The sequence below is a fragment of the Chroicocephalus ridibundus genome, chromosome 7 (genome assembly GCF_963924245.1).
Source record: "Chroicocephalus ridibundus chromosome 7, bChrRid1.1, whole genome shotgun sequence".
NCBI lineage: Eukaryota > Metazoa > Chordata > Aves > Charadriiformes > Laridae > Chroicocephalus > Chroicocephalus ridibundus.
In genome coordinates, this window is record NC_086290.1 from 22,984,868 (window position 1) to 23,012,491 (window position 27,624).

A 27,624-nucleotide genomic window follows, 5' to 3' on the forward strand; every position below is an offset into this window, starting at 1 on the left:
ATATGCAAAAATCAGAAGAGCTTTGCAGATTGGGGATATTGGAAAGTTTAAAGTTGCAGAATTTCAGCTGAAAAATGGAACTGTTGATAATGGTATACCAAGACAATTTTCTTGGGAAAGGAGTCATATTTCCAAAAGAGAGGTCCTGTGCAAATGTATGTATTTAGCAGTATAAAGATTGCACTACACAGATTTTTCAGGAATAGAAAATCTAAATACTGACTAACTTCTCTATGAGAAAATTGTGTTGGGCTACTTTCCAGATTCATTTAAATCTGTCAAACTAATAGATAATAGGGAAATTGATGGTGATATAGTATTTTAGAACTCTCTTACCAGACCCCTGGAGGGTCTAACATTTCCATGAGTAAAAAGGAAAATGCTTTAATGAATTAATAAAAGTCATGGTAGATAAGTAGTAGCTCTGGTGGATGTTATTTTCCCCTCATATTAATCAAGACTGGAGAGAGAAGACTGGGGAACTTGAGAAACCTAATCAAGTTAGATGAACAGGCAAGGCAAGTGAAACTTAGCATTTGTAGAGGTCGTATCAGCAGCTTCTACATATTAGATTAACAGGAATTTAATTCATTTAAAATTCCACAGCTGTTTATAAAATGCAGTAAGGCCATTAAAGTGTCTTCTCATCATCAAAGTGAAGGGACTAATTAAAGCTATTGGAAATCCTTAGCTCTAAGATTATCTGTATTTTTGTATTCGCAATGTAGGGACTTCTTTATTCCAGTCTAAAATAAAGTAGAGCCCTGAAGCATTTGTCTGTTGTGAACAGGAGCAGCTTTGTCTCATGAAAGTTTAAACCAATTATTCAAACAATTTAAACATGATTTGGGGTGTCAGTTTAAAAATGCTAGTGCATTTAATTTGTTAGCTCAAAAATCTTAAAAGTCTTGGTGGTAAGTGAAATAGTCACCATCATAAGAGGTGGTGTCGAATCATAACTCTGTATTATGTAGTGGCTGTTATATTGGGGGAAAATAACTTCAGATTCATAACTTTCAGGCAGAACAGTCAATTTCTGTCATTTGTATTATGTCATTTCCTTCAGTCCTTTCTGGTGACAAGAAAATGTAAATCTTGATGGCATAGCTTTGTAGCATTTTCCTGAAAATGCAGTATTCAGCCTTCATTGGTTACTGAAGAAATAAAAAAGCCAAAATCCGTTCAATAAGCACTTCTGTAGAACAGATATATATATATATATATATATAAAATACTTTGTTCTTAAACAAGTGGACTTCTGTGCTGGAAATGGAGTTCAAATAGCATGTCGAGTAAGCTTAGATGAATCAAGTATTGCGACACGAAATGGAGTGGATGTCATCTACGTTATGTTGCCCTCTCCCTTGTGCTGCTGTTCATTCCCACATCTTCCGTGATCTCCATCCATGAGCTCTTACATTGCCTGTAAGCCCATTTGCTTTAACTTTGAGGGGAAAAAGCAAACAACCCTTCAACATGATCCTCTGATGTTTTTATCTTTGTTCAGAAACTTACAGATATGCTAAAGTGGGTCACACATTAAGTAGTTTAATGTGCTATTGTTAAATGTAACCTTGTAATAAGCTGGAAAATGCTTCTGTAGCACAGCATTTGGAAGGGTAATGTCAGTGGTGCCTTAGGTTTGCCAAGGCTTTTGGAGGCAAATGTCAAAAATCTATTGCTTTGAACTACAACAATTTCACTGTTAATGAGTTTTCCACGTGGAAATATTTGTTTCAGTCCCCTAACTTTTAAGTGTAAGAGACTGAGTAAAAACCAGCTTACCAATAGACAGTTTTGTTCTGCAGATATCTACAGGTCATACAAGGCGAAACCAGATCCAGGTGTTATCTTCGAAGATATCAACTTCTGTGCAAGCAATGACATCTCTTTTTTTTTTTTTTTTAAATTCTTCTGTGGTCCTGCTTTCTGTACTGCATCCAGTCCCAAGCATTTAACAAGTTGTTGCTGCTTCATCAGCTTCTCAACACCAATGAGAGGTGCTGCTTGGGGGTCTTGGTGAGACTTTTGAAATAAGCCCACTCTCAGACTAAATCTGAATTTAGGATCAGGTGGCTTTACATAACATGTCTGAAGGACACCATTTTGAGTATAAACAAATAAAAATTTTCTGGTTTAGGATGAAAAAGTTTGAACATGTAGTGCCGGCCTAATTGCTCCTTCACAAGTACGTCCTGTCTGTACCCCCAACCATGACCTTCCTGTTCACGTGCTCTTGCATTCTGAAGCCTTTCCTATCTAGGCAAAAGAATTAAAAAACAAAACAGAAACCTATTAAGTATTCTGTTTATTGAACAATGTTTCTTTCTTCAGTGCACTGGATGAGTCAGAGGTCTTGTTGAAAAATGAATGGGGTAGATTTTCCCAGTGCTTGCGTTCGAGGGACTACATTGGATTGAATGGACAAGCTTAAGTCTGATATTTTTGAATTCCCTTGTTTGTCTTTGTAACTTTAATGTTTATCTGCATTTGGAGCAGTCAGACTTTTATGTTACTACTGGGTAGCATTGTGTATGGTGGTTTTCTCTTACTCTCAGAGCTGGAATTCAAGAGGAGATTGTACTAGGCTTCACTGTTTGGCATCAAATACGTGAACTTTAGAAAGTTCATGGATGAGTACTGTTTTAATGGAATTGCTTGCAATCTCTTTATTTTAATAGAGATTCAAAGTGATTAAGTGATTAGTAATCACTTAATAGTGATCACTGTTAAGGAGTTGTGGTGGAGAGCTGGTATTAATGGAAGAGCTTGAGGGAAACATAACTGTTTGCTATGAAGTTCAAGAACTTAGGTATTTTACCATTGGCTGAGGACAGCGTAGTCCCTTGCTGTTCGGTATTTCCTCTACGTATGAGACTCTAAAGATCTTTCTGTGAGCCAGTTCAGATCATTCAGTTACAAAAAAAAAAAAAAAAAAAAAAAAAACCAAAAAAACCCCCCAAACCCAACAACTAATTCTCCCCACCCCTCCCATTTGTTTCCATAAAACAATCTTGCTTCTGTAAAACAACTTTATTTCCTGGGTTAACCTGACTCAGGTTTTGAAGGGGTCTGAGCGCTAGCGCTGGTGCGGAGTTGTGTCGGAAGCAGTCATTTGGAGCGCGCTGCAGGGGGGCTGGCCTGTCTCTTCCAGCTGCAGTCCTGCCTTGTGCAGCCCCTCCCTTTGCCTGCTTGCCAAGGTGAAAAACGGTTGTGCTGCTGCATGCCTCCTCAGCCACCCTCTTAATGAAGAGAAATAATTTTCAGCACATATAAATGTCCTTTCAACAACACTTGCATTAATAACAGCACAAAATATGCACACCAAGTTTGGCATAGGCTGTAGATAAAGCTGTATGGTATGGACATGGGCAAGGTGCAAAAGAAAACGGAGAGGCAGGCGAGGCTCCTCAAAGTCAGCAGGTACATAACAGAAGGGGACAGGTGTAGTAGATATATAAGTTCCCAGGTGTTATGGTTTCAGGAACCCACTGCAATTTATTGTTGTTCAGACAATTACTCCATCACCTGATGGCTGCTCCCCACCTGGGAAGGGGAACTGGTGAAAAAGAAGGAAATCCGAAGGTTGAAATGTAAACAGATTTAATAGAATAAGGCTAAATGATTAACATTAATAACACTAAAGAACCAATATTGATCCCAATACCAACATAAAACATACAAGGATTGTACTCAGCCAGTTCTATGAGTAAGAAGCGGTGCACTCCCAGCAGTGGACAGCAAAAGTGGGACACTGCGAGCACTGCAGATTCAGGAGGAAGGGAAGGGCTCAGGGGTCAGGCATGGGGGCAAGAAGTTCTCAGGATCGCAGCCAGAAGAGAGAAAACTTCTCAGCAAGCTTTCTGATTTATATTGAATGTAATGTTCATGGTATGAAATAATCCTGTTGACCAGCTTGGGACGAGTGCCTGGGTCGTGCTCTTCCACATCCCCTGCACCTGGCTAACTTGAAAGCACTGAGACCTTGAAACCCACATAGCCTAGCTGGCTATGAAGTAAATATGTTTAAAAATTTGGACACTAGAGTCTTCTAAAAGTACAGTTTTCTCAAGCATTAGAAGAGAAATTAGTCCTGTGTCGCTCAAACCAGGACACTGTTCCAGTTTTTCCAGTTTATTGTGGGGTTCTTCCTCCCAGTTTTGAATTCCTGGCTGGCTAATGGAGTTGCCAGTCCATTCCTTGCTCTTACTATGTTATTTTTATTTTTGAAGTTTAATGAACTCATCTGCAGCTTCTAAAAGTGGATTAGATTACACTGAACATGTTTCTCCAATAAAGAAATAGCTCGAATCAAAGAAAAAGCACAGAATTGTTGATGTGAATTAGACTTTGCACACCATATGAGTAGCAAATGTTTGTTCAGACATAGCCAAGTAGTTAGTCATGTTGATGAGGTAAATTGCCTGAAGTCTTGGTGTTCTTTGCCTTGTTGTTCTGAAGTCTATGCATCAGTAGTTTTGAACTATAAAATAAAATTAAAAAACCTTTCAATTTTATTATTGCAAAGGCTGGGCTTTACATGTTGTTAAATTAAATAACAATGTTACCAGAGTTGTTAAAACAAAAATTGGTTATGTACTGGAATAAAAAACAGGTGAAATTGGCTGACCTGCTCTTCATATTACAATTAGAAAATTACCAAGTAAGTGTTCGGTTTCGGTCAGTCCTAAGTAAGGAAATAGGTCTTCACCAATAACTAAGATGGAATTTAGCAGCTAAGCCCATGGCAGTGCTTTGGAATATATTGGGTTAAAATGATAGCTATAAAGCCTGATTGGGCCAATTTATTCCAACAAAGTCCTCAATGCTGTTCATGGAGGATTGCTGACCCCTTGTGCTGGCGCTCCTGGTCACTTCTAAGTGAAATTGTCTGAAAGACAATTTGTCAGGAAAAAGTTATTTTCAGCAGGCGGTGTGTTCAGTGTATGCTATGGTTTGAGTAGTGATAGAGGCCTACTCAGTGGCTTATCCACAGATGTAGATTTTTAAATTATTTCAGAAATTAAAGAAATGGACTCCTGAAAAGACAGGAAAAGGTGTACATAGTTGAGGAACTCTTCCAGTAAATACGAATCAGGGTCAAAAAAAGTTTTATTCTAAGCTTTTTTTCTAAGTTGTTGACTGTTCAGTTTTCCACAAAAAAGACTGTTATAGAGTGCATTAATTTGACAACAGCTATATTTTGGTAGAATTAAATGGGTTTAATAGATTCAGCAATTTTTTTCCTCCTGCATGATTGATGATGACACTCATTGGAAAGGAGATTTATTGCTGTAGTGGTGCTACTAGAATCCCTTCTACAAGTCACTTTGTACGTCCTTTGTATCATTGTTACATTGGTAACTAAGGGTATTTTAGTGCAAAAGAGTGTTTTTCAGATACATTGCAGCCTTTGATTATGGGTATTGCTGCATGTGAAATTCTAGAAACAGGGTGGTTTTGTTTTGTTGATGGAGTTGTTTCACTTTTTCTCTCTAACATACTTTGTCCAGCCAATTAAAGTTTCTTGCGTTCAGTACTTAATGTAATAAAAATGATGTGTTCTACAACTAGACTACTTTGTTTTTAACAAACTTGACTTTATGGAAATATACTAGTTAGCCACTGCCTCAGCAGTAGCAGTGTGTTACGTTCAGCCTCAAACAGGGTGCTAGTTGTGGGCTTGAGCATCTAAGACTACAGACTTGGCTTTCCTTCGGCTCTTCTAAGAAGGTAAATGAGGAAAAAGTGCACTTGGCAGAAATGGCAACTTTTTGTTCTTGCTATTTGGGCAGAGCTCCAGTTCATCAGAAAATAGGTATGTGTGTGTTTTTTCTAAGGAGAGTTCATCAAGTTAAGGATATGAAGACATTTGGAAAGAAGTCAGTATCTTACTTTTGAGGAACTAATTTCCCTGGTATTGGTAGCAAACTGATGTCTCCTCTATAAGCTTCTTCATACAAGATACAGAAGTTTCATAGTCTGAAATATCTTCATCTTGCTCATTAATCACTGTGCCTTACATAATGAGTGTGTGGAGGATGTGGAAGGGAAAAAAAAGGGTTCCTTAGATCAGAAAGGGAGTTACAACAACTTAAAAGCTTCAAAGAGCATTAAATGGTGCATATATCCTCTTCTATTTTTACACACACATTCCTCAAAGCAAGGGATGACTTAACGATACAAGGCATTTATTAACAAGTTAAATATGAATTTTGTTTGTGATTGGTTGTCTTAACAGAATTACACAGAGAAAATTCTATCTAGCCAATACTTCTCTTCATAGCATTATTGGAAAGGAATGTGTATTAAAGTTGTTGCAAAAAGTACTATTGAATATTTTTTTTTCTTGATGGTCCCGCATTTCTGTATCTGGTTGTTTCTAGATTTGCATCTTTGGGGGCAGTTTTCAGGGAGTCTTTTGTGGTAACCATGGAATAGACTTTGGTTTGAGACTTCTCCTGGACGTTACGACAGTAGAAATTGTCAATGCAACCGAGTGAAGGAAGAAGAAATGTCTTTGTACCTAGCAACAAAGCATCTTCCCCCTCCCTCCCCGGTTCATGCTTCAGGTTGAAATGACTTGGTTCAGACAATTAGTTCTGGCCTAATTCATTATAATGGTTGATTACTACTTGCCAGGCATAATTATTCTACTTCATATTGTATCCCTGATGCATCTAGGAAGTGACAAGCAAAACGTCTGAATGTATTCATCTCTGCAGTACACTGAAAATTTAGTTATTTTGAAATACTGTTTTCTTAATAGTGTTTAAAAGGGGGACATGTTGCGTGCATACAACACCCTTTCAAAAGTTTTTCATTTCTACACTTTACCAAAATAATTTTCAACTGTGTCAGAAAATACTTGTAACTCAGATTTTAAAAGATACTGTTCGTCGACACGAACAGTCGACACGAACAGACTCCTAGTCCGTTTTGGGGGGTTTTTTTTCCAACTACTTTTGTTGGCTTTTGTGGGAAGCAGACAGTGCATTCCCTGTGTAACATGGTTTCCACCACTCCTTCCTGCCCAACCCCCTGCATATAGCTTTGCTCAGCTTGTTAAAGGGGGTGGCAACATTCATGATTGCATAATAATGAGATACGAAAGTTGTATCTGGTTTGATAACTTTTGTTCATAACCTCTGGGTGAAGATTGTAATCAACTTTACAGAAAATATCAATTGAGTGTTTCAAAAAGAGTTTTCGTACTTAAAAACGCCTGATGTTGTGGAGCAGGGGGTGTTGTATTTTGAAGCTTGTGTCTGCTGTGGAATTACGAACCATAATTTAACACAAGCTTAATGAAGATGGTTCTTCATTTGTCCTTCTGGTGCAATAGTAGACAAGAGTATGTTTCATTGAAAGGAAACATCTCAACTTAATATAAAACAGGACTAATTTTTAAATAATTATAAGAGCAGGAGCCAGAGTCAGATTGGTACGCCTGCAGATGTGTGTGTAGCTGGCATCTGTCAGTCTGTTTCTATGTTCTACAGAGAGCCCTAATGGGTTAGAAGTGGTAGAGTTTGAGCTTTTCTTATCTCCCTGTGGAATAAGCTTAAGGATTCACTGAAGCAATATAAGAACAATTCATTAATTGGGGTAGCTGAGCCTGGAAACTTGCCATGTTGCCTTTGTGATCCAATTATTTAACCTTGTTTTATCCTGTCAAACGCTGACTCCTGGCAGATGAAGCAAATAACGGCTTAAAGCCAGGGAGCTCAATATATAAAAAGGAGCTGCTCTCTCACCTGTCAGCTTACGTGCACAGTTTACAAATGTGGATTTGTGCAGAACAGAATGACATGGAATGTGTAGACTTTTCTCATCTTCGCTGTACTGCATACTTCATTCACCTTGGCTTTTTTTATCGTTTGTAAAATGTAAATGGTACCTTTGTCTAGAAACTGCTTTGAAACTTTGAGGTGAAAAGGGTGGTATATAAATGTGTCAGAATAGAATTTTCTAATTCTAACACTTAGTATTGCTTTTCCAATAGCAAAGCTCCTAATAGCTTGATCAGACTAAATTTAGGCCAAGATAAAGCACACTAGGCAATTAATGGTATTGTGAAATAGGTAGTCCCATTAGTAATTGTGCACAAAGTGGAAAACTTAGTCTCCTGCTACTAACATATAGGTAAAATTCCCGTTCTGGCATTAGGATACATGCAATTAGCTAGCCAATATTTGTCTAGTTTCTAGAACTTGATATTTCAGTGATTTCCTTGTTTAAGGAAACTCTGTAGATTTGAGTAGTTGTCTATATCTTCTCCATGTTACTAGTTTTACATGCAGGCAAGTTTTGTATTTTGATAACTTAAACTCTGTCAAAGGGATGAAAATCCTGCTGCAAATTAGGAATTACCAATAACGTACGTTTTTGGTGAAGTTGTGTTACACTTCCAGTACTGCATAAAAGGTATCTTGATGCTCTCAGGATGTTTAAAATAGGATCTTCGAAGTAGAGATTAGTCAAACACATCACCATATGGAATGATCAGATGTCACTTATTTCCATTTTAAACAGATTCGTATAACATGTAAGACTTATAATCAAGATACTTTCACACTTCACTCAGTTCATCATATGCAAACTAAATTAAGGCATCAATCAATACCCCTTCAGAAAATAGCAGTGACTCAGGATAAAGGACTGCTGTTTGAATACTTTGCAAACTTACAGATGTAAGGAGGTGTTCTTTTCGGGATATTAAAGATAAAGCTTCAGCCGCTTCTCATGCAGCTGCAGTTTTCTATGCTTTTCAAAGACAACGTGAACATAAGCTTAGCTGTGGCTGAAATACTGTGCTATAGAATGAGTCGTGGAATGAAGGTGTGTTGTATAGAGGAGAAAAAAATATGGGACTCTTCACTAGAAATTGCATGCCAGAATGACAAGTTAAAAGTGCTTATTTTAGCCATGATTGCAAAGCATGAGTTTTAGAGAAGAGCAAACAATTGGAAACAGATCTACTTACCACTCTTAACCAAAAAAACCCTCAAACCACTGAGTTTAGCAGCATAACCAATCTATATACAGTCACTTATTTCATATATATATGTAGAACCAAGACTACTTAATAAATTACTTATTTACAGATAGTTGTGAGATGTCCTGCTGGTTTATCAACATGGTGTTGATTAATAATTCAGCTACTAGGGAAAGAATCCAGTAAACTTCTGTTATGTCCATGAAAAAAATGGTGGTTCCTCAGCTGGCAGAAAAAGGAGAAAAAAAAAAACCCACCATGGTTTATAGAAGAGCTGTGTTGATGTGGATCTGGTTTGGGACTGGTTTGTTTAAGTGCGCTAATTTCTAGACAGTGGTAAGTGATAGTTATGGAAGAATTTTATTTATTTTTTTTATTTTTTACCAAAACGCTTTGATTATCAAATTTAAACAGCACAGACTACCAGAGATTGTATTTCAGGGATGACAGCAAGTGTTGGGTTCTGCATAGTTTGGAGGTCCAAAACCCTTTCTTTAATTGCAAGTAATGATTTTCATCTTCTAGCTCCTTTATCACCTGTTGATCAGTTTGGCTTTTGGCTTATTTACATAAGAAGTGTGGTGTCTGGGAGAAGAATGTGTAGCAGGTAACCAAAACTTGCAATGGGCACTAATAGTAGGATTGGGAGAGTTGTTCTGGTTTTAGATTTTTTGCGGTGATTAAAACTTGAGAGTTAGTAAGAATTATTGTGAACTGTCACTCGGCAGAATCTGTTGATGGCATGCCTTGCAGCCCAGCTTGAAGGTCATGGGTGTGTATATTGAGAAAATATGTCCCTTAAACCACTTCCAGTTTTCTTGAGTATTTAATTTCTGCAAGTTTTCTTAACCTTCACCCTTCCATTCCAATACTTCTACAGTTTCTCTTTAAGGATTTGTATTTTGATCGTTGGTTCATATTCTTCCTCAAGGTCATGTTTCTACCTAGAACTACTCACAGCTGTCAGATTCCATGTTCTTATGAGACATGTCTGCAGGCTTTGAAGGGAATGTGTCTTTCCAAACGTGTGCTAGGTCACGCCTTTAAGTGTATTTAAACAGTGAGGTAAGCTGTATGATGATATTCTGGAAAAGTCTTCAAATCTTGGTGTGGATAGTAAGGTTTTGGTGGTGATTCCTCCCCACCCCCCCAAGCCAGTAAGACTTTGTCATCTCTGCCCTTTAATGCCAGTGAGGACTGTGACCTTCCAGTGTCTCTTCCTTGCCCTCCTTTGCTGGATAGTGTGGCACTTCTCACCCATGTGGTAAGTACTCCTGCACATGAGATCATAATCTTACAACTCTGGTGTTTGTCCCGTCATCCATAAGTTTAGCAATACCACAGTGAAGGCTTAGCAGAACACTTCTTCTTCACTACTAATGGTGCAGTGGGCTTGGCTACTTGAGGCCTCATTCATCAGCCCCTTTATTAGCGGTTGCAATTGTGCTGGTTTCACAGTCTTCAAAAGAAAATGCTAGACTTTGGAAGCACCTTCGTAATATTTGATTTTGACACTTTAATTTCAATTAAGCGATGACCTTGGTAGGCTTTTTCATGACTTGGTCTTTATTTTGGTATCAGGTGTTAACAGGAGAACAGGTGTTTGGTAAGGTACTGACCTTGGCTTTTCACCAGCTTTTCAGTGCCTCAACACGAGGATGCCCTGTGATGCCTGGCCATGCCCGCTGAGGGAGTTCAGCACCCAGGAGAATTGTTCCTCCTCTTCCTCCTCTTCAAGGCCCTGTTTGTGACTACAAGTTTAAGTATAAATACAACCATCCTGCTGTATCTCAGCACTGCACCCGATGCTTTCTCAGGATATCGACAACTGGTATTGGCTACCAGGGTGCTGTAACTAATGACATACCTTGGAGTTTGAAAGCTGGGTAACAAGGGACACGTGACTTTGCTTGAGTTTTATCATATATGACTGAGAATATAGATCAGACTTACCATGATGACTCAAGTATTCATTTCAGGAATTACATGTTGCTTCTGCTGTGCATCTCCCCCTTGATGAACAAACAGCTGTATCTTGCTGTCATGTTCTCTCAATTTTCACTCTCTGTGGTCTTCATGCTCAAATAGCTGTTGTTTCAGAGCTTTGCCCTCTCAGCATGGAAGACGAACCATCCATTGACGGTTCTGTTGTCATCAGCCTTTGTATTGGTGAGGTCTCTCTTCTCTTCCTGTGTGCTTCCATTATCAGCAATTCCCTCAGGACTGGTTGGTACATCATTTACCCTGGAGGACAAATAACATGAGAAACTGAGCCATTTCTTCTGCTGGCTGCATAGTTCAGTGTTCCTCAGCACCATCTTTCAATTCCCCAGCTGTTACAGCAAATGTTACTGGCTTTCCTTATTGTTGACTCTCATCATAGTTCTTAGAAAGGCCTTGATTATTTTTGCTTTCACAGTGGACAAAAATCACAGATGTCAGAGTAATTATTTCTTTCACAATTTTTTGTTGTTTTTAATTTCATTTCTTTGAGTCTTTGAGACTTCTTTGAGTCAAAATCATATAGCAATGCAGTGTTCCTTTTATAATACTTCTAGGATGATGCAAAATAAAGCTTGGTGAGTTGTTTCACCTAAGAAGATACTTACCAAGTGTGTCTAAGAGGTAGAATTAGAAATGATGACTGCTGAATTGATTCTTCCAGCTCCACCAACTGTTCAAATACAGGGACAACCTATCCCCAGAAAACACTGGAAACTTACTTTAAATTTTTCCACAGGTGACTTCTGAGTTATGTTTTGGCTGGCAACTTGCCTACCTTTTCAGACCATCCAAGAACTACCTCTGCAGGCAGAAGCCAATGTTCATACCCTTGATTTTCACTTTAAACAGGAGGAACTGGCAAAAGTTTCTGCAGTGATTTGTTAATAGTTGATATACCTGAGATTGTGACCGTCTCTGTTCTTGACCTCTGCAAATTGGTGACCTGGAACCATTTCCTTATTGTTAGCAGGTACTAGGCTCTCACAGAGCCTAGCTCCATGGTATGCACAGTCATCTTGTGGAGTGTTAACACAACAGACTCTTAACACCTGTTGCCAGCATGGTGTAGTGCATGGTTTCTTACAGCTGCTCCCAGTGAGAATTTAAGTGCAAACTGCTGCTTAAGGACTGGAGAAGTCACTTGCTTCATAGCAAGCTCACCTTTCTGTGAGCTGTTCAGTGTCTGTCTGCATCCTGCTCATATTCCCTTCTCCATCAGAAGCCTTCAAGGACTCCTCAGTGCAGAGATCCAAAGCTACAAAGGAGCTGGAGCACTGGATGTGCTCTGCCCTGTTGTATTTTCATGCACTAGAGAGGAGAGCTGCTGCAGTTGTGGGTGTCCTTTTCTGGTGGTGATCAAGGAAATAATGTTCTGTTAGGCACACTGTATTTATTTACGAACTATATAGCTCACATATGCCCAATTCCTAGTTAAAAACCCACCTTTTTCTAAGCATTGTTATCCAATGGGTAGAGCTACCATAAAATACTTGAGATTACAAAGTCAGGATTTTGCAGGATGAGGATTTTGCGATGAGGCATGGCAGCTGTATCTTGGCATTAAGGCATGTGCATGTTACCGATTTGTGTGGTTTTGAAGAGCATTGAAGCACTTACTCAAGTGTTCACCTACTTTTTCAGAATTGAAAATAAGCTAGTTGACACTTTTGAACCCAGTGAGCGTATAGCCAATGAAAAATAATTAATGAAAACCCAGTAAAATGCAGGTAATATTTATTTAGTTAATTGGCATTAAGATTCTGTTAGCTGTAGTGCTAACATTGTAAAATAAAAATATGCCTGGGTAGACCTGGGATAACTGCATGTCAGATTCTTTGTGCACTAATTAAGAAAAAAATTTTTATAGATCATCTTAAGAAATGCCAATGCTTTCACCTCTGTCTAGATTAATTTTCTTGGAGGCTCTGACGTATTTTGTAGTATGTCATATGTTCCAGGCAGAGAACTAAGAGCTTGACGCAGTGTCTAGCTTTGTCCAGCTTCCCAGCGGATTTGCTGAAACTGAGGAACCTCATATTGCTTTTGTGTAATCTAATAAGTAGGGAGAAACCGAGGCTGAATGACAGCAGCTGTGGCCCCAACATGCCAGATGTGACTAAGCGGCTCTTCTTTGGAAGAGGTGAGGGATCACAAAGAACCCTAAATGATGGCTCTGAGTGTGAGGGGGGTGAGGAGCAGTTATCAGGAGGAATCCACCCCCAAGCTTTTGAGGAAGGAACGAAGAAGTCTGACCTGCCCCTGGGGCTGCAAAAGTTGTCAGAGATGCTTTTGACTTTGGACTTTTTTTAACCCAACTCAAGGAAAATTCTTGAAGACAGCGGTCCAGCAAAATCAAAGAATTTCCAAAAGCAGTGAGATGCCAAAGTTTGAGATATTCTGGTTTAAATGAGAGACTCTCTTCAACCCAGTCTGCTGCTTCCATGGCATACCTTGTCAACTGAGTGATACCTGGCAAGGTAGCTGATCTGTGAAGAGATTTGATTTAAGGATTACTTGAATAACTTATGAAGCTGTGAAAATTACTGACCTCACTGAAGCTATGGTATGTCAAATTTATGTTACATACAGCATTTGTCACTTAAAGCATTTGCTGAGATTACTTTAGTCTTAGAAATTACTAATGTTTTAAGATAAACTGCTCTTTCTGCTGGTGCTTCTTTTCTGTTTTAGTTTTTTTCCTCCGTTACTGAAAATGATACGTCTTTTTGGTATCCTTTTTTCTTTCTTTGTAGAAATTACTTTCTGAAAGAGTGTAATTTGTCATTTTGATCAGCTGTTCCCAGACACACAAATCTGCTTGGGCATTTGTGGTTTTTGTTTGGTTTTGATTTCATTCTTGTTTTGATATATATAAAACATATATATATAAATTATATTTCTCTATATTTGTTCTGCTAAAAAAATTTTTGCTCAAGAAAAATGGTAACCAAAGAATTTGTCTTGTGTCCCAGTTTTATGTGCAATATTTACACAGGTTTATGACTGAAAACTGATAAATTCTGCTTGGTTGTAGTTTAAAATACCTGCAATGATTGAAGCACTCCAGGATTGTAGTGATAGGACAGGACTGGAGGAGAGGTGACGGTTTTAAACTGAAAGAGAGGAAATTTAGATTAGATATTAGGAAGAAATTCTTTACTGTGAGGGTGGTGAGGCACTGGAAGAGGTTGCCCAGAGAAGCTGTGGCTGCCCCATCCCTGGAAGTGTTCAAGGCCAGGCTGGATGGGGCTTTGAGCAACCTGGTCTAGTGGGAGGTGGATGGGCTGCTGTGGAGGCGTGGGTGGAGCCGGCACCCCTGGCAGCAGATCTCAACAAGGTGTACTCCTAAACAAGGCGTACTTGCTGGGACCACTTCTCCCCTCTCATAAAAGGCTTTCAGGAGCATAGTGACCAGGTCACTGTGCGCTGAGTAAGCAAGCAGCAAGTGGGCATCACCTGGGAGCACCACTACAAGGGCAGTCATCACCCTCTTGGAAGGAGGTTAGCTATGGTTTTCACCTGGCAGAAGGTAGTGCTCTCAACCTTAGCCAGAATGCATGTGGGAACCCAGACAGAGCTCCCAGAGAAATACACAGCAGACCAGGTCACAGGCTGCAGGGAGTGCCAGAGCCTTTCACTGGTAACAGGCAGCAGCTATGAGGACTGCTGTGTGCATTGTGAACAGGTGAACAATCTGCTCAGCCTGGTAGCAGAGCTGTGAGAGGAAGTTGAAAGGTTAAGGAGCATTAGGGAGGCTGAAGAAGAAATAGACTGGTGGAGCCAGGCTCTTGCCCTCCTTGAAACAGAAACGGGAGCACCTATCAGAAAGTAATCAGAATCAAGGGGCCCCTGTATCCTGCCCCTATCAGGCAGAAGCCTAAATGAAAAGAGTGAGACAAGTTCATGGTTGGGGCAGCAGGTGAACTCCCTCTTTGCCCACTTTGTCCCCCCGCCCCAATACCTCTGAACAACAGATATGAGATTCTGCTTGAGGAAGGCCAGTCAAAGAGGATGCGAATGATGGGCGGTCTACACCAGAGATGTCTCCACAGTCAGAAAGGCGTACCACCTGTGTCACTACCACATCCACAAGGAAGAAAAGAAGGGTTATAGTTGTGGGTGACTCCCTTCTGAGGGGAACAGAGGGTCCAATATGCCAGGTAGACCTTCCTCATAGGAAGTCTACTGTCTTCCTGGAGCCCAGGTTAAGGACATCACCAGGAAACTTCCTAGCTCAATACAGCCCTCAGACTATTTATTACCCATTATTGATCTTCCATGTAGGTGGTGAGGAAGCTGTGACTTGTAGTCCAAGAGCAATCAAAGGGGACTTCAGGGCCTTGGGAAGGTTGGTTAGGGAATCTGGGGCACAGGTTATTTTTTCCTCACTCCTTACAGTTGCAGGCAGTGACACTGGAAGGAACAGATGGATCCAGTCTATTAATACATGGCTCCGTGGCTGGTGTCACCACCAGAATTTTGGTTTTTCTTGACAATGGGATGGCCTACATGGCACCAGGCTTGCTGGCATCAAACGGGAGACACCTTTCTCAAAGGGGAAAGAGGGTCTTTGCCCAAGAGATTGTGGGGCCAATCGACAGGGCTTTAAACTAGATGTGAAGGGGGAGGGGGATAATAATATCAGGCTTGTCTGTGACAAGCTGTGGGATTAACACATCAGGGTTAGAGGGATGGGGCGCTAGCAAGGGCCTTCAGCCTGTTGCCTCCAGGCATGCTGGGGACACTGCATCACAGTCAAAGTCTTATGGAGACGAGCCAGGGGCTTCTGAGGTAGTCCAGGGAAACACCTGTGAAACACCTCAAGAGATGCTCCTCTAAGAAGGTGACACAGCCAGCAGCCCAGCTGAAGTGCCTCTACACGAATGCATGCAGCATGGGCAACAAACAGGAGGAGCTGGAAGCTACGGTGTAGCTGGAAAGCTATGACATAGTGGCCATTACTGAAAACTGGTGGGACGAATCCTATAACTGGAGCATTGCTATTGATGGCTACAAGCGGCTCAGAAGGGACAGGCAAGGAAGGGAGGGGTAGGGGTGTTGCCCTCTGTGTTAAGGAATGGATAGACTGTGAAGAGATGTCCCTGGAGAATAGCCATGAGGAAGTCAAAAGCTTATGGGTTGGAATTAGAGACTCAGGCAACAAGGAGAACCTTGTGGTTGGTGTCTACTACAGGCTGCCTGATCAGGGGGAGCCTACTGATGAAGACTTCTTACTCCGGCTACAGGAGGTATCACACTTGAGGCTCTCATCGTGCCTGGGGGATTTCAACCACCCCGACATCTGCTGGAAAAATAACACAGTGAGCTGTAGACAATCCAGGAGGTTCCAGGAGTGCCTTGATGATAACTTCCTAAGACAGGAAATAGACATGCCTACTTGAGGGGATATGATACTGAACCTGCTGGTCAAACTTAAAGGCAAGAAGGAACAGCACAGGCAGTTCAAGCAGGATCAGGTATCCTGGGAAGAGATTGCCCAGTTATGTAGGGATGAGGTCAGGAAAGCCAAAGCGTGGCTGGAGCTGAACTTGGCACGGGATGCTAAGAATAACAAGAAGGGCTTCTACTGGTATGTCAACCAGAAAAGGAAGGTTAAAGAAAGCATACCCCCTCTGATGACCAAGAATGGCAAACTGGTAACAACAGACGATGAGAAGGGTGAGGATCTCAACAACTTTTTTGCCTCAGTCTTCACTGCCAGCCTCTCTCCTCATGCCTCCCGAGTTGAAGGACTGCAAGAAGGGGACCTGGGGACAAAGTCCCTCCCACTGCAAGTGAAGACAAGGCTCATGATCACCTGAGGAACCTGAGCATACATAAGTCTATGGGGCCTGATGAGATGCACCCCAGAGTCCTGAGGGAATTGGCTGATGTAGTTGCCAAGCCACTCTCCATGTTATTTGAAAAGGAAGTCAGGTGAAGTCCTTGGCGACTGGAAAAAGGGAAACATTGCACTCATTTTTAAAAAGGGTAGAAAGGAGGACCCCGGGAACTACTGCCCTGTCAGCCTCACCCCTGTGCCTGGGAAGGTCATGGACCAGATCCTCCTAGAAGCTATGCTAAGGTACATGGAGGACAGGGAGGTGATTTGAGACAGCCAGCATGGTTTCACCAGGGGCAAGTCCTGCCTGACCAACCTAGTGTCCTTCTATGATGGAGTGACTGCATCAGTGGACAAGGGAAGAGCAATGGATATCATCTATCTGGACTTCTGCAAGGCCTTTGACACGGTCCCCCACAACATCCTTCCCTCTAAGTTGGAGAGATACGTATTTGATGGGTGGACTGTTTGGTGGATAAGGAACTGGCTGGATGGTCGCATCCAGAGGGTAGTGGTCAATGGCTCGATGTCCAGATGAAGAGGGGTCACAAGTGGTGTCCCTGTGTTCAGTATCTTCATCAATGATTTAGACAGTGGGATCAAGTGCACCCTCAGCAAGTTTGCCGATGACACCAAGCTGAGTGGTGTGGTTGACATGTCTGAGGAACAGGATGTCATCCAGAGGGACCTGGTCAAGCTGGAGAGGTGGTCCTGAGCAAACCTTATGAAGTTCAACAAAGCCAAGTGCAAGGTCCTGCTTGGGTTGGGACAACCCTCATTATCAATACAGGCCAGGGGATGTGATAGAGAGCAGCCCTGCGGAAAAGGACTGTGGTGCCAACCACATCCTGGGCTGCATCAAAAGAAGCCTGGCCAGCAGGTCGAGGGAGGTGATTCTTCCCCTCTACTCTGCTCTCGTGAGACCCCACCTGGAGTACTGTGTCCAGCTCTGGAGCCCTCAGCACAAGAAGGACATGGACCTGTTGGAGTGGGTCCAGAGGAGGGCCACGAGGACGATCGGAGAGCTGGAGCACCTCTCCTATGAGGACAGGCTGAGAGAGTTGTGGTTGTTCAGCATGGAGGAGAGAAGGCTCTGGGGAGACCTTATGGTGGCCTACCAGTACCGGAAGGAGGCCTACAAGAAAGCTGTTTGCAAGGGCATGTAGCGATAGGCTGAGGGACAATGGTTTTAAACTAGAGCAGGGTACGTTTTGCTCAGACATTAGGATGAAGTTCTTTACAACAAGGGTGGTGAAACACTGGCACAGGTTGCCCAGAGAGGTGGTGGAGGCCCCATCCCTGGAGATGTTCAAGGCCAGGCTGGATGAGGCTCTGAGCAACCTGGTCTAGTGGAAGATGTCCCTGCTTACTGCAGGGGGGTTGGACTAGATGGCCTTTAAAGGTCCCTTCCAACCCAACATGTTCTATGATTCTAATATTAAATAAAAAAAAAGAGATCTAACCCTTATGTGTTAGGGAAAATACCTGAGAAACATTTTAAAATACAGAGTAAGAACTTTTCTGTTGAAAATCTGACTGAGGAGGAGTTTTTGCTTCTGCATACCCAAGCCATGCCACTTGACTGGATGAATTAAAACTGACTGTTACTAGTAAAATATAATCTTTTATATAATTTTATAGCCTCGTGTTCAAAGGGAATGAATCCTATGTAAATCATGCTCTGTCTTTCTCTGGATTACCTTCATAACTCTGGATTCTGCTGGTTGCTTGCAGAAAACTTGGGTAAGGATAAAGACAGATACCCAGCAAAGTCCCAGGTCTGGGACATGTTGTCAGCTCTTACTGCACAGGTGATGACTGAGGTCAGAGAGGCCTTAGAGAGAACCTAAATACCTAATGCAATACCTAAATCCATTCAAGCAACAAGTGTGCTAGGACTCACTGAATTTTTTAAATATTTTTTTTTTTTTTATTCCTCTTACGGTTTCCAGACATTAAGTTTTGATTTCTTGTGTGAATAGGATGCAGAAATGTTTCAGGTTTGGCAGAATGCAAATGGTCAGAGGTAGGCTATCCATAGGTAGGTATCCATATATATGTAATTCATGCCTTTTTTTTTTTTTTTCTTCTCCGTAGTTTTCTTTTATATGCTCTTTCACCAATATGTTGCTGGATGAATGAGCTTGAAGCAAAAATCTAAATGTAGAATTTTACTTTTTTGTGCTAACTAAAGTCAAGCTAATTATTTGCCTACATTTCTAAAATTCACCTTCTACTTAGGTATGTCTTCAAAAATATCAGATAATCTTGGTTATATTTCATGCTGATGTGAAACGTTTTCCAAGTGTGGAGGGATAAAAGTCCACTTTGTTAGTGGAACTGCATAATATCTCACTGTCTTTAAGCAAGTGTGAATTTTGGGAGGTGGGAGTGGTTTGAAGTTATTGAAGATCGCTGTTTTCATGTCTGTGCTGAGATCTAGAAAATGGACAAAGTTTGTACAATTTTGGTGGGATTTGAATTTATTTTTTTTTATAGTAAGCTTACTGCTGGTTTTGCATGAAGCCGCTTCGTCCTGTTGGTAGAATCATGGAAGTACGTATTCTGAAATGTCTCAAAAACTTACTTTGAGTTTCTGTAGAAGTTTTCCTTTCATTCTAGTCTGTGTGAAAAGACGTCATGTTTATCAGTGGAGGCTGCAATAAGCTTTAAAACCGGATATTGGATGACAACTGTGAATAAAAACTAGTGTTAGAAGGAGATTATCACTTCCTCGGATTTGAAAGCGGAGACTGTTGTGCTGCACGGTGCAGAGTGGGCAACGTGGTCTAGGGTTTGGAAGCGACTGCACAGGTGTGCTAGAGAATGTTCTTTCAAGCCTTAGTATGTTGATCATTTCTTATGCCCCAGAACAGTGCAGAGGCAGGCTTGTCAGCTTCATTGGCTTCTGTTACGCTGCAGATATTTTGTGCTGCGTTCTCCATTATGGTGAATATCTCTAGAACCAGGTTCAACACAGGTGCTGCGGACAAAACCAGTTTTCTTCTGTTGTATAGCTCTGAGACACTCATTGTCGTATGTTCACAAATAGTGCTGCATGGGTAGTATGTACGTGGCCATGAATTTCTCTGACATACCCAGGTCTTTGTTGCTAATGTGACTGATTCAAAATTAGTAAGTTTAATGGTAGGTATCATGAAAATGAGAAAGCTTCTTTAAAAACTCTTCAAAGCAATATTAATTTATTTCTTCATTTCTTTAGGAGACATAACTCAGAAAGGATATGAAAAGAAAAGAGCGAAGCTGTTAGCACGGTACATACCACTCATTCAAGGTAAGAGACTGCATATAACTGACAACTTTTGTGCTAAATATGTAACGAAAAAGTAGATTATTTCATTGACACGGCATTTAACCAGTGTTGGAAAATGGCTATTATAGAGAAGTTCAAAACAAGAGAAAAGTCTGAAATGTTTTTTTTTTACACTTCACGTGAAATGTTAAATGGTAACATTTTTGTCAGCAAACATTAGTTTAAGAACTGCATCCAAGACTTTACTCATTTTTGAAGTTATCTTAAAGTTATTCCTGAAAGCAAGTTGGCCAGTTTCATTAAATGAAAACACTCACTGGTCATCGCTTTCATTCTTTAGTGGGCTTTTGTGCACATGCCCTCTGCCTCCTCATCCCCCCTCCCATCCCCAGTTTCTTCAAAATACTGACTTTTTGTTATAACTATTACTTCTTAAGCTGGTTACTATCAGACTTTATCTTAAATGGCCGAAAGCTAAATGCCCAACTTCTTTTATGTATTTTTATACTAGGATGCTTAAATCACTTGGGGTTAAAGCTGTTGTGTTGCCATTGAGCTTTGGTCTTGTATAATAACCCCAGGCCAATTGTTCCATAGATTAAGAGATTTTGGGTGAGATAATGAGATGCTGTAGATAGATGAGAGAAAAAAAAATAACAGGTATTATTTTACAATATTAGTGTTACGCTTTCAGATCAGAGAACAGAGGGGAAAAATGCTGTTGAAATCTTGATGCAGTGAGACCCACTTGGCTCTTCGTAGTAGGACAGACAAAGGTTTTATTCTCAAGAGTTCTGCTGACTGCCGAGCTCTGGTGTTTTCTAAGTTTTACAGTGTGTATTTGGCATTGAACAGTTAGAACGTGATCTGATGTTTCATCATGGAGTTTCTTAGCAGAGGTTTGTTGCTGTGGTTGAGGGTTTTTTGAGTGTGTTTTTTTTAAGAACCACTGTAGCTTTTCCCTTAGACCCTGTAGACCACGCAAGACCTAACTCGTGTCTATGAAATGGCTCATTCCTCGAATAGAAGCAGTTTGAATTTTTTTGATAAATACTGCAGTCAGCAGCGAGGTTTGCCTTCACATGCCATACAGAGTCACAGAATCTTCATGGTTGGAAAGGACTCTTAAGATCATCGAGTCCAACCAAACAACCTACAATCTCTGCCACTAGAGCATGCCCTGAAGCGCCACATCTAGATGTTTCTTAAACACCTCTAGGGATGGTGACTCAACCACCTCCCTGGGCAGCCTGTTCCAGTGCCTGACCACTCTTTCAGTAAAGTAATTCTTCCTAATATCTAATCTAAACCTCCCCTGCCGCAACTTCAGACCATACCTTCTCCTTCTTACACTATTTTTCTCTTAGGAACTTTCTCACTTTTCAAAATACCCTGTCCTCCAGCTCAGCTTAGTTAAAGATTTTGAGACCAGGCTAAGTATGGATGTTGACTGAGGAATTAAGAGTTATAAGAGATGTTCTGTCAATGAACTCTGTCTACAAGAAAGTCATGCCTCTGGATTTCTGTCTCTTATTTCAGTCTCTCATAACTTGATTTACTCTGCCTTCTCTCCTTTCTGTTGATAATGACTTTTTAATTTTTTTTCTCTCTCAACCCTTAAACTGGAAGGCTGTTTGCACAAATTGTTCAAGTTCTGACCTCTCAAGTGTAGCACTTTGTCTTCCATACTTTTTAAATTAAGTTTAGAGCTAGGATGCAGTGTAAAGCACTTCTGTTCCCCTTTTCTGTTTGAATACTGCTGTCTGTATTCTAACTCTTGGGGTCTTAGAAGCAGCACTGACTCCTGTGCAGGGTTTCCAGGGGTGTTACACTGATTAAATTCAGTTGCCTGCTCTAGAATAGAGCTATATAATAGCTCTATTATCTATAGCTGTATAATTTCCAAAGGTGTTTTGTAATAACCTATTTAGGTAACCTGCTCATTCAGGAACTCACTCAGCTGAAGTGGTATGTGAAACCACGGAATTGACTTGTTAGACAGCTTTGGAAGGAAAAAAAATAAGGAAAAATGGCACTTTTTGAGAATTGTTTTCACTGAAGCTTCTCTTTCAAACTTGAGGTGTTCAGGAGTATTTCATTCAAGAGAGGTGACTTTGTATAATCTAGGTTTACACCTTAACATCCTGGGCAAGGAAAGTGTGTCCTAAGTAGATCCTAGTGCAGTTCAGCAGTCTCCTAGTTTCTGTGATCTGGTATTAGGCTCAACTAAGAATCCTAGTTCCCTTTAGATTTCCAGCTGCTTAAAAATTTCTCCCTTGTTCAGCCAAATTTTCCATAATCATCATTTCGACCACCAACGAGTGGTCGAAAATTAAGCTGATTCTGTGGTTTGTCCTACTTGAATACCACATTTTCTAAGAAATACCATATTACCTGATTTGTCTACCAGTGCTGCATAGCTTTGCGTTAAGATGACAGGAATCTAGCTTTAGTACGCTAAAAAGAGAGTGAGCAGTCTGCCCGCCTCTGAGCACAAAGAACGATACTCTGTCAAAAAGACAAACTTTGCTTAAAACCTTAAGCTAAATACTTATTTTAGTTTCCTGACATGTGTTCCATTAACCCAGTTCTAGCTTGGAATTTTGTTAATTGACACAGCTTCAACATGGCTCAAATTAATGTATGGGAGTCCCAGTGGCTTTGAGCCTGCAGTAATTTTTTATCATTAGCAATTTGATCATGGGATTTTTTGTAACGTCCTTTGCTCAGTAGCATTCCTGATAGGATTAGTTAAGTTTGCAATTATCCATCAAGTTTTTGCAGACTGATTGCATTTTAGATTTGAAGAGTTTTTAGTCTGTGATTTTATCATCCCCATGAACTGCGTCTTTCTAAATCTGATTTGGTCATCACTTCTTTTCCAAGTTTATGCATTGTTGGCTTTTCTCTGTTGGTCAATGAGGTAAAAAATGTTAATGTTATCTCATGTTCTTTAGTACTTATTTAAATTTCGCAGCACCTGATGTCTTCCTCATAGTGCATCGATACCTGTCTCTACTCATTTTATTACGAAACTTTAGCCGATGGTACAATTCCGATGATTTGTAAGGTTTTTAACAAAATGTAGGGTGGTGTCGCGTTAAAAGAGTGTTAGTTTTGTTTCTGTTTCAGAGCTGAGGGCTCTAAGACAGCTCAGAGTTTGCCTGTCTCAGATTCCACCAAAGGCCTTTGCTGGGACAGCATCACAAAGCTGTAAAGTTGATTTCCTGTTTCGGAGCTCTGCTAAAGGCCTTCACTGAAACAGTTCAATGTTTGCCTGTTTCAGAGCTCCGCAAAGAACTTTAACTGAGACAGTTAGCAAAGATGAAAAGATAAAATGATTTATTTGAAGCGACAGGTATAACAGATTCGGAATTGCCGTTGATAAATGCACTAGCTGTAATAGTGCTAATATGCTACAGTAATGCTAGCAAAATGAATGAACAAATGAATAAACGAGTAAATAAGTAAATTAATAAATGCTATCCCAAGTGTTTTCTCACCAAGAGGTGAAGGTGCAGTACTTACTAAGAAGGTGTCCCCATCTTGATAGAGGAAGAGCACAGCCCATCAACTATCTCTTGTAGGTCTCAAGTTTCTTCTTCCTCTGAGAGATCTCTCGATCATGTGTATGCGTATAGGTGTGCAGGTGTAAGTGGGTACACTCCGTATTGCCCCTTATATCCTAACCTTATCTGATCCCCTCCCTGGGGTGATGTTTTAGCATGATTTGGGTGGAGAGTCTGGTGCTATAGTCATACAAGTTTACCATATTATTCACTTTGCTCGTTATCATATTTAAGGATGTTAACTTTAATATTAATTTTGTGGATAATTAAGCAAAAGGTCTCACTCGGGGCACTGTGGCCTTAAAGATTCTGTGCTGAAGCCATTTATTCTGCTTATCCCTACATTCCTGTGACTTTGAGCCAAAACAGGGCCATCCTGCCATCACAGGAATCCTTCCTTCATCTGTTTTTCACACCAGCCTGTTGGCTCTCCCCCCACAGGGTTTGCACAGGAGATAAGAGGTCATCAGTGTTGTTAACCTCTTACCTACCAAATTCCCACAGGTGGGCAGTGAAAGTACTGAGTAAGAAATAGCGAGAGGCGGGAAAGTAGAAAAAGGAGTAATGTGAAAATTATTTGAAATGAAAGGTTTTTATAACTGTAAGTTTATGAAATATGAAATTATTAGAGAACTAGAGATAGGACTGCATATTTATATGGTACTTACAAAGAAGGAAAAAGTGGTGGCACAGGTTTGGAAGCAACTATGGAAAGAGATGGCTTAAATTGAGAGGAGAGCGTGACCATTCTGTGAATCTGCTGTAGGTTCTCCAAGTTAGACTTGAATGTGGACAGAGTTTTCTACGGTTTTGGGGTCAGTGATTCTTCTGTCTTGTTAAAAATTTGAAACAAATATCTGTAGTCACAGAATTCAGATTTACGTGAGTAGCTGATAGGATCTTCTTTTAACAAATATTTACGAATCAAGTTGTATGGTCTTTGTGTCTTAAAAAATACTCATATACTCAAAAGATTTGAGTTCTGGAAGTTCAACTCTTTATGTTATACTTCATCAGCTAAAAACTAATCATATGAGAACTCCTACTCTTTCAATGCCAAGTAAAATGGATTGAATTAAGTTTCTTCTGCGCTGTATAGCTGAATCTGTGGGGAACCAAATCATTATACAGACAGTGTTAAATAACCCCACAGAGGGCTTGGTGAATAGAAAAAAACATAAGTGGCTGCAAAGCATATTTTCAATTAACAGTAAAATTAAGTAGAACATGTTAGTATTCAGGAGTCATGTTCCTCTACGCTCTGTTTTGCATTCTAAAATTCTAAACCTGCAGTTATGAAGAGTTAGTGGAAATGTTAGATTTCACTTAGGAACCATAAAACTATGTAATTACGGGGAAATACCAATTAAAATGTGTTATGCAAATGCACTGTGCAAAAGTAAAAACAAGTGTTGAGTAATAGCAAGCCTTAACTGTAATCAGTCAGTAATCAGTTTCTTCAGTCAACCTCTGCACCCAAATTTCAGATAAAACTCTGAGGAAATAATAAATTATATCCATAGGCAACTTGTCATGCTGCTAGGTGAAGTTTCTGAGTGATGGATAACATCAGGCACATTGCAAAAATGCATTTTCAATGTAGATAGAGATTGGGTGTAAAAAGTTTCAGAAATAACATGATAAAATGAGCAGTGTTTACAGTGAAATTTGGTAACTTGAATCCTCGAGTGTACTGTCCTGATAGGGAGAAAATACTGTACTCCCTTCTCCCTTTTTTTCTTTGTAGCCAATGTCCATTGTCATTTTGACGTTGAATTTCAGGAAACTTTTGATAGTTAAGGGAACCATTTCTTGCTTAGAATCACTTTATGTTCCCACATGTGGGGTATATCTCAGAATGAGAAACAACACATTTGCTACTGTGGTAATTTCCTGCTCACCTACCAGCTGTTTCTTTAAAAACAATGAATATTTTCTTTAGTTTTAAAAGCTTGGCCAGTGTAGCTGTTGACTTACATATTTTTTAAATATATATACACATACATATATAAAAATAGATTTTTTATATTTTATAAATATAAAATATTAAAAAACCACACTGTTTTATATATAATATTTATACTACATGTCTTATATATTATAATAACAACAACAGCTATATAGCACTATATATATTTTTTTTTATTTGCCTGTGTTTTACTGATTTTTTTTTTTCTTCCTGGCTCTTGAATGTTTCAGGAGGCAGATTTTCCTGTTCTAAACATGCTTTCAGTTGAGAAAACTCAATGCTAGATTTGAGGCCAGCTGTCACATTGTAGATTAGTTGTCAAATGCCAGTGGGATCAGGCCAGTGCCTTAAGCACCTGTATTCTGTTGAGGCACACCTTCCGTGCTGGTATGGGATTTGCGGATTGACCACTGCGCTCATTCATAAACTCAGGGGCCTCTTCCTAGCCAAGTTACCTCAGGGTCATCCGGGCTTGAATGCCCTGTATTTGTGGAGAACAAAGGATGTGTGTAAGCTTTCCTTTCTCTGTTTTTGCGATTAGTGACAACAATATGAATAAATTCCAAGACTGTTCTCTGAGAAAGTCCAAGACCAATCTTGGTGTGTTAGCAAGAACCAACCTGGGAGAGCTCTGATGGGAAAAGAAAAAGAAAATTTCAGAGATCATCTTGGGCAACATGAGTGATTTTTAAAACTACTTAAATGTACTGCAAAAAGAAATTGTTTGTCAGAAGATCCTGCTAGAACCTTGTGATCTTAAAGGTTCAAGAATGCTTCCAAGTGAGAGCAGAAGAAACAAGATAAAATCAAACATGAAAAATACATTGGTTGATTTCCATCTAATTCTGAGATGATGGAAGAGACCTCTATTGACTTGAAGGTATTTGCTTCAGCTTGACACCATGCTTCTGCAGTCAATAATGGATCTGCACTGAATCATCCAATAATATAGACTTGTTCCACATCAGCGACGTGATTGTAATTAGCCACAGCACATCATGGTCTTTTACTGTTAGCTTTCTTGTGTCAAGTCTGCTTTGGTAGATGTATAGAAACGAATTTGGCACAAGAAGAAACAGTCAGTGCCTCTGATGGTCAGAGACTCTGATGGTCTCTTTATCCATCAGTATTGACATAAAAGATCCAAATGTCTATCTTCATCTTGGGCAAATAAATTTTTAAGATTGTTGCTTTTATGGATTTATTGTGAAAGAAAATACGAGTGGTACATTAACCATAAGCAGCAGTGGCAGTTGCACTATCTGTTACATGCTTATCAACATAACAAATATAAGGAAAACAAAAACGTAGAGGTATGTAAAGACTTAACCAGACATACTTCTGCTTTATAAATATGAAAAAACACACACTAGTCTTTTTCTTTATTTATTTACAGGACATGGTGTGTTTGTCAGCCCTAAGTACTAGTCCAGATTAATAGTAGTTTTGAGAAAGTTTACCTGAGTAATCTGGCATAAAGTATGACCTACAAAACCCAGGGTGTTTAGGTCAAGCTCCTTGTATTACTGGGGCGGGGAGGTGGGGAGAAAGAAGAAAAAGCTGTTGCCATCTGAAGCTTCTCATCTCTTCTTGAGAGCTAACATCGTTTTGCTGTCTCAGAGTTTTTTCTGTGGTGGATTAAATTTAGAGACTAGCATGTCTCCAGTATACTTTTTTGAGAGTAATAATGAGAATAAAAATCCCTGAACTGGTTGTCATTAACAGAATTTTATTTCTAATATTCAGTATTTAAAAAAAAATTAAAATACCAAAAGCACATGCTCTATATGGCAGCAAATCACAGGTTATTTTGAATTAAAAGTGATGCTGAATGTTGCATTTTATAAATAAATATCTAGTAACCTGAGCATGTATCTTCTTTTTAAAACAGCAAAACCTTGCGTCTGAGTATCGTGAGATCCAATGGCCGTTCAGTAGTATTGGTTAAGCTAACTTTTTATAGTGCTT

General features: G+C 40.0%; 1 protein-coding gene across 7 annotated transcripts in view; it reads left to right on the top strand.

Moving 5' to 3' along the window:
- The window catches only part of DIP2A (disco interacting protein 2 homolog A), a 130,677-nt gene that overhangs the window by 19,932 nt on the left and 83,121 nt on the right, over positions 1-27,624 (top strand). For 6 of the 7 annotated variants that reach the window (XR_010072097.1, XR_010072099.1, XR_010072098.1 and 3 more), the window contains exon 2: positions 20,068-20,139. Coding sequence is in view for 3 of the 7 variants with exons in the window: in XM_063342379.1 (XP_063198449.1) it covers positions 20,068-20,139 (72 nt within the window). In the remaining 4 variants the exon portion in view is untranslated. Of the gene's footprint in view, positions 1-13,022; positions 13,566-20,067; positions 20,140-27,624 lie in introns of those variants that run through there. The other variant, XM_063342382.1, reaches the window with a different exon arrangement.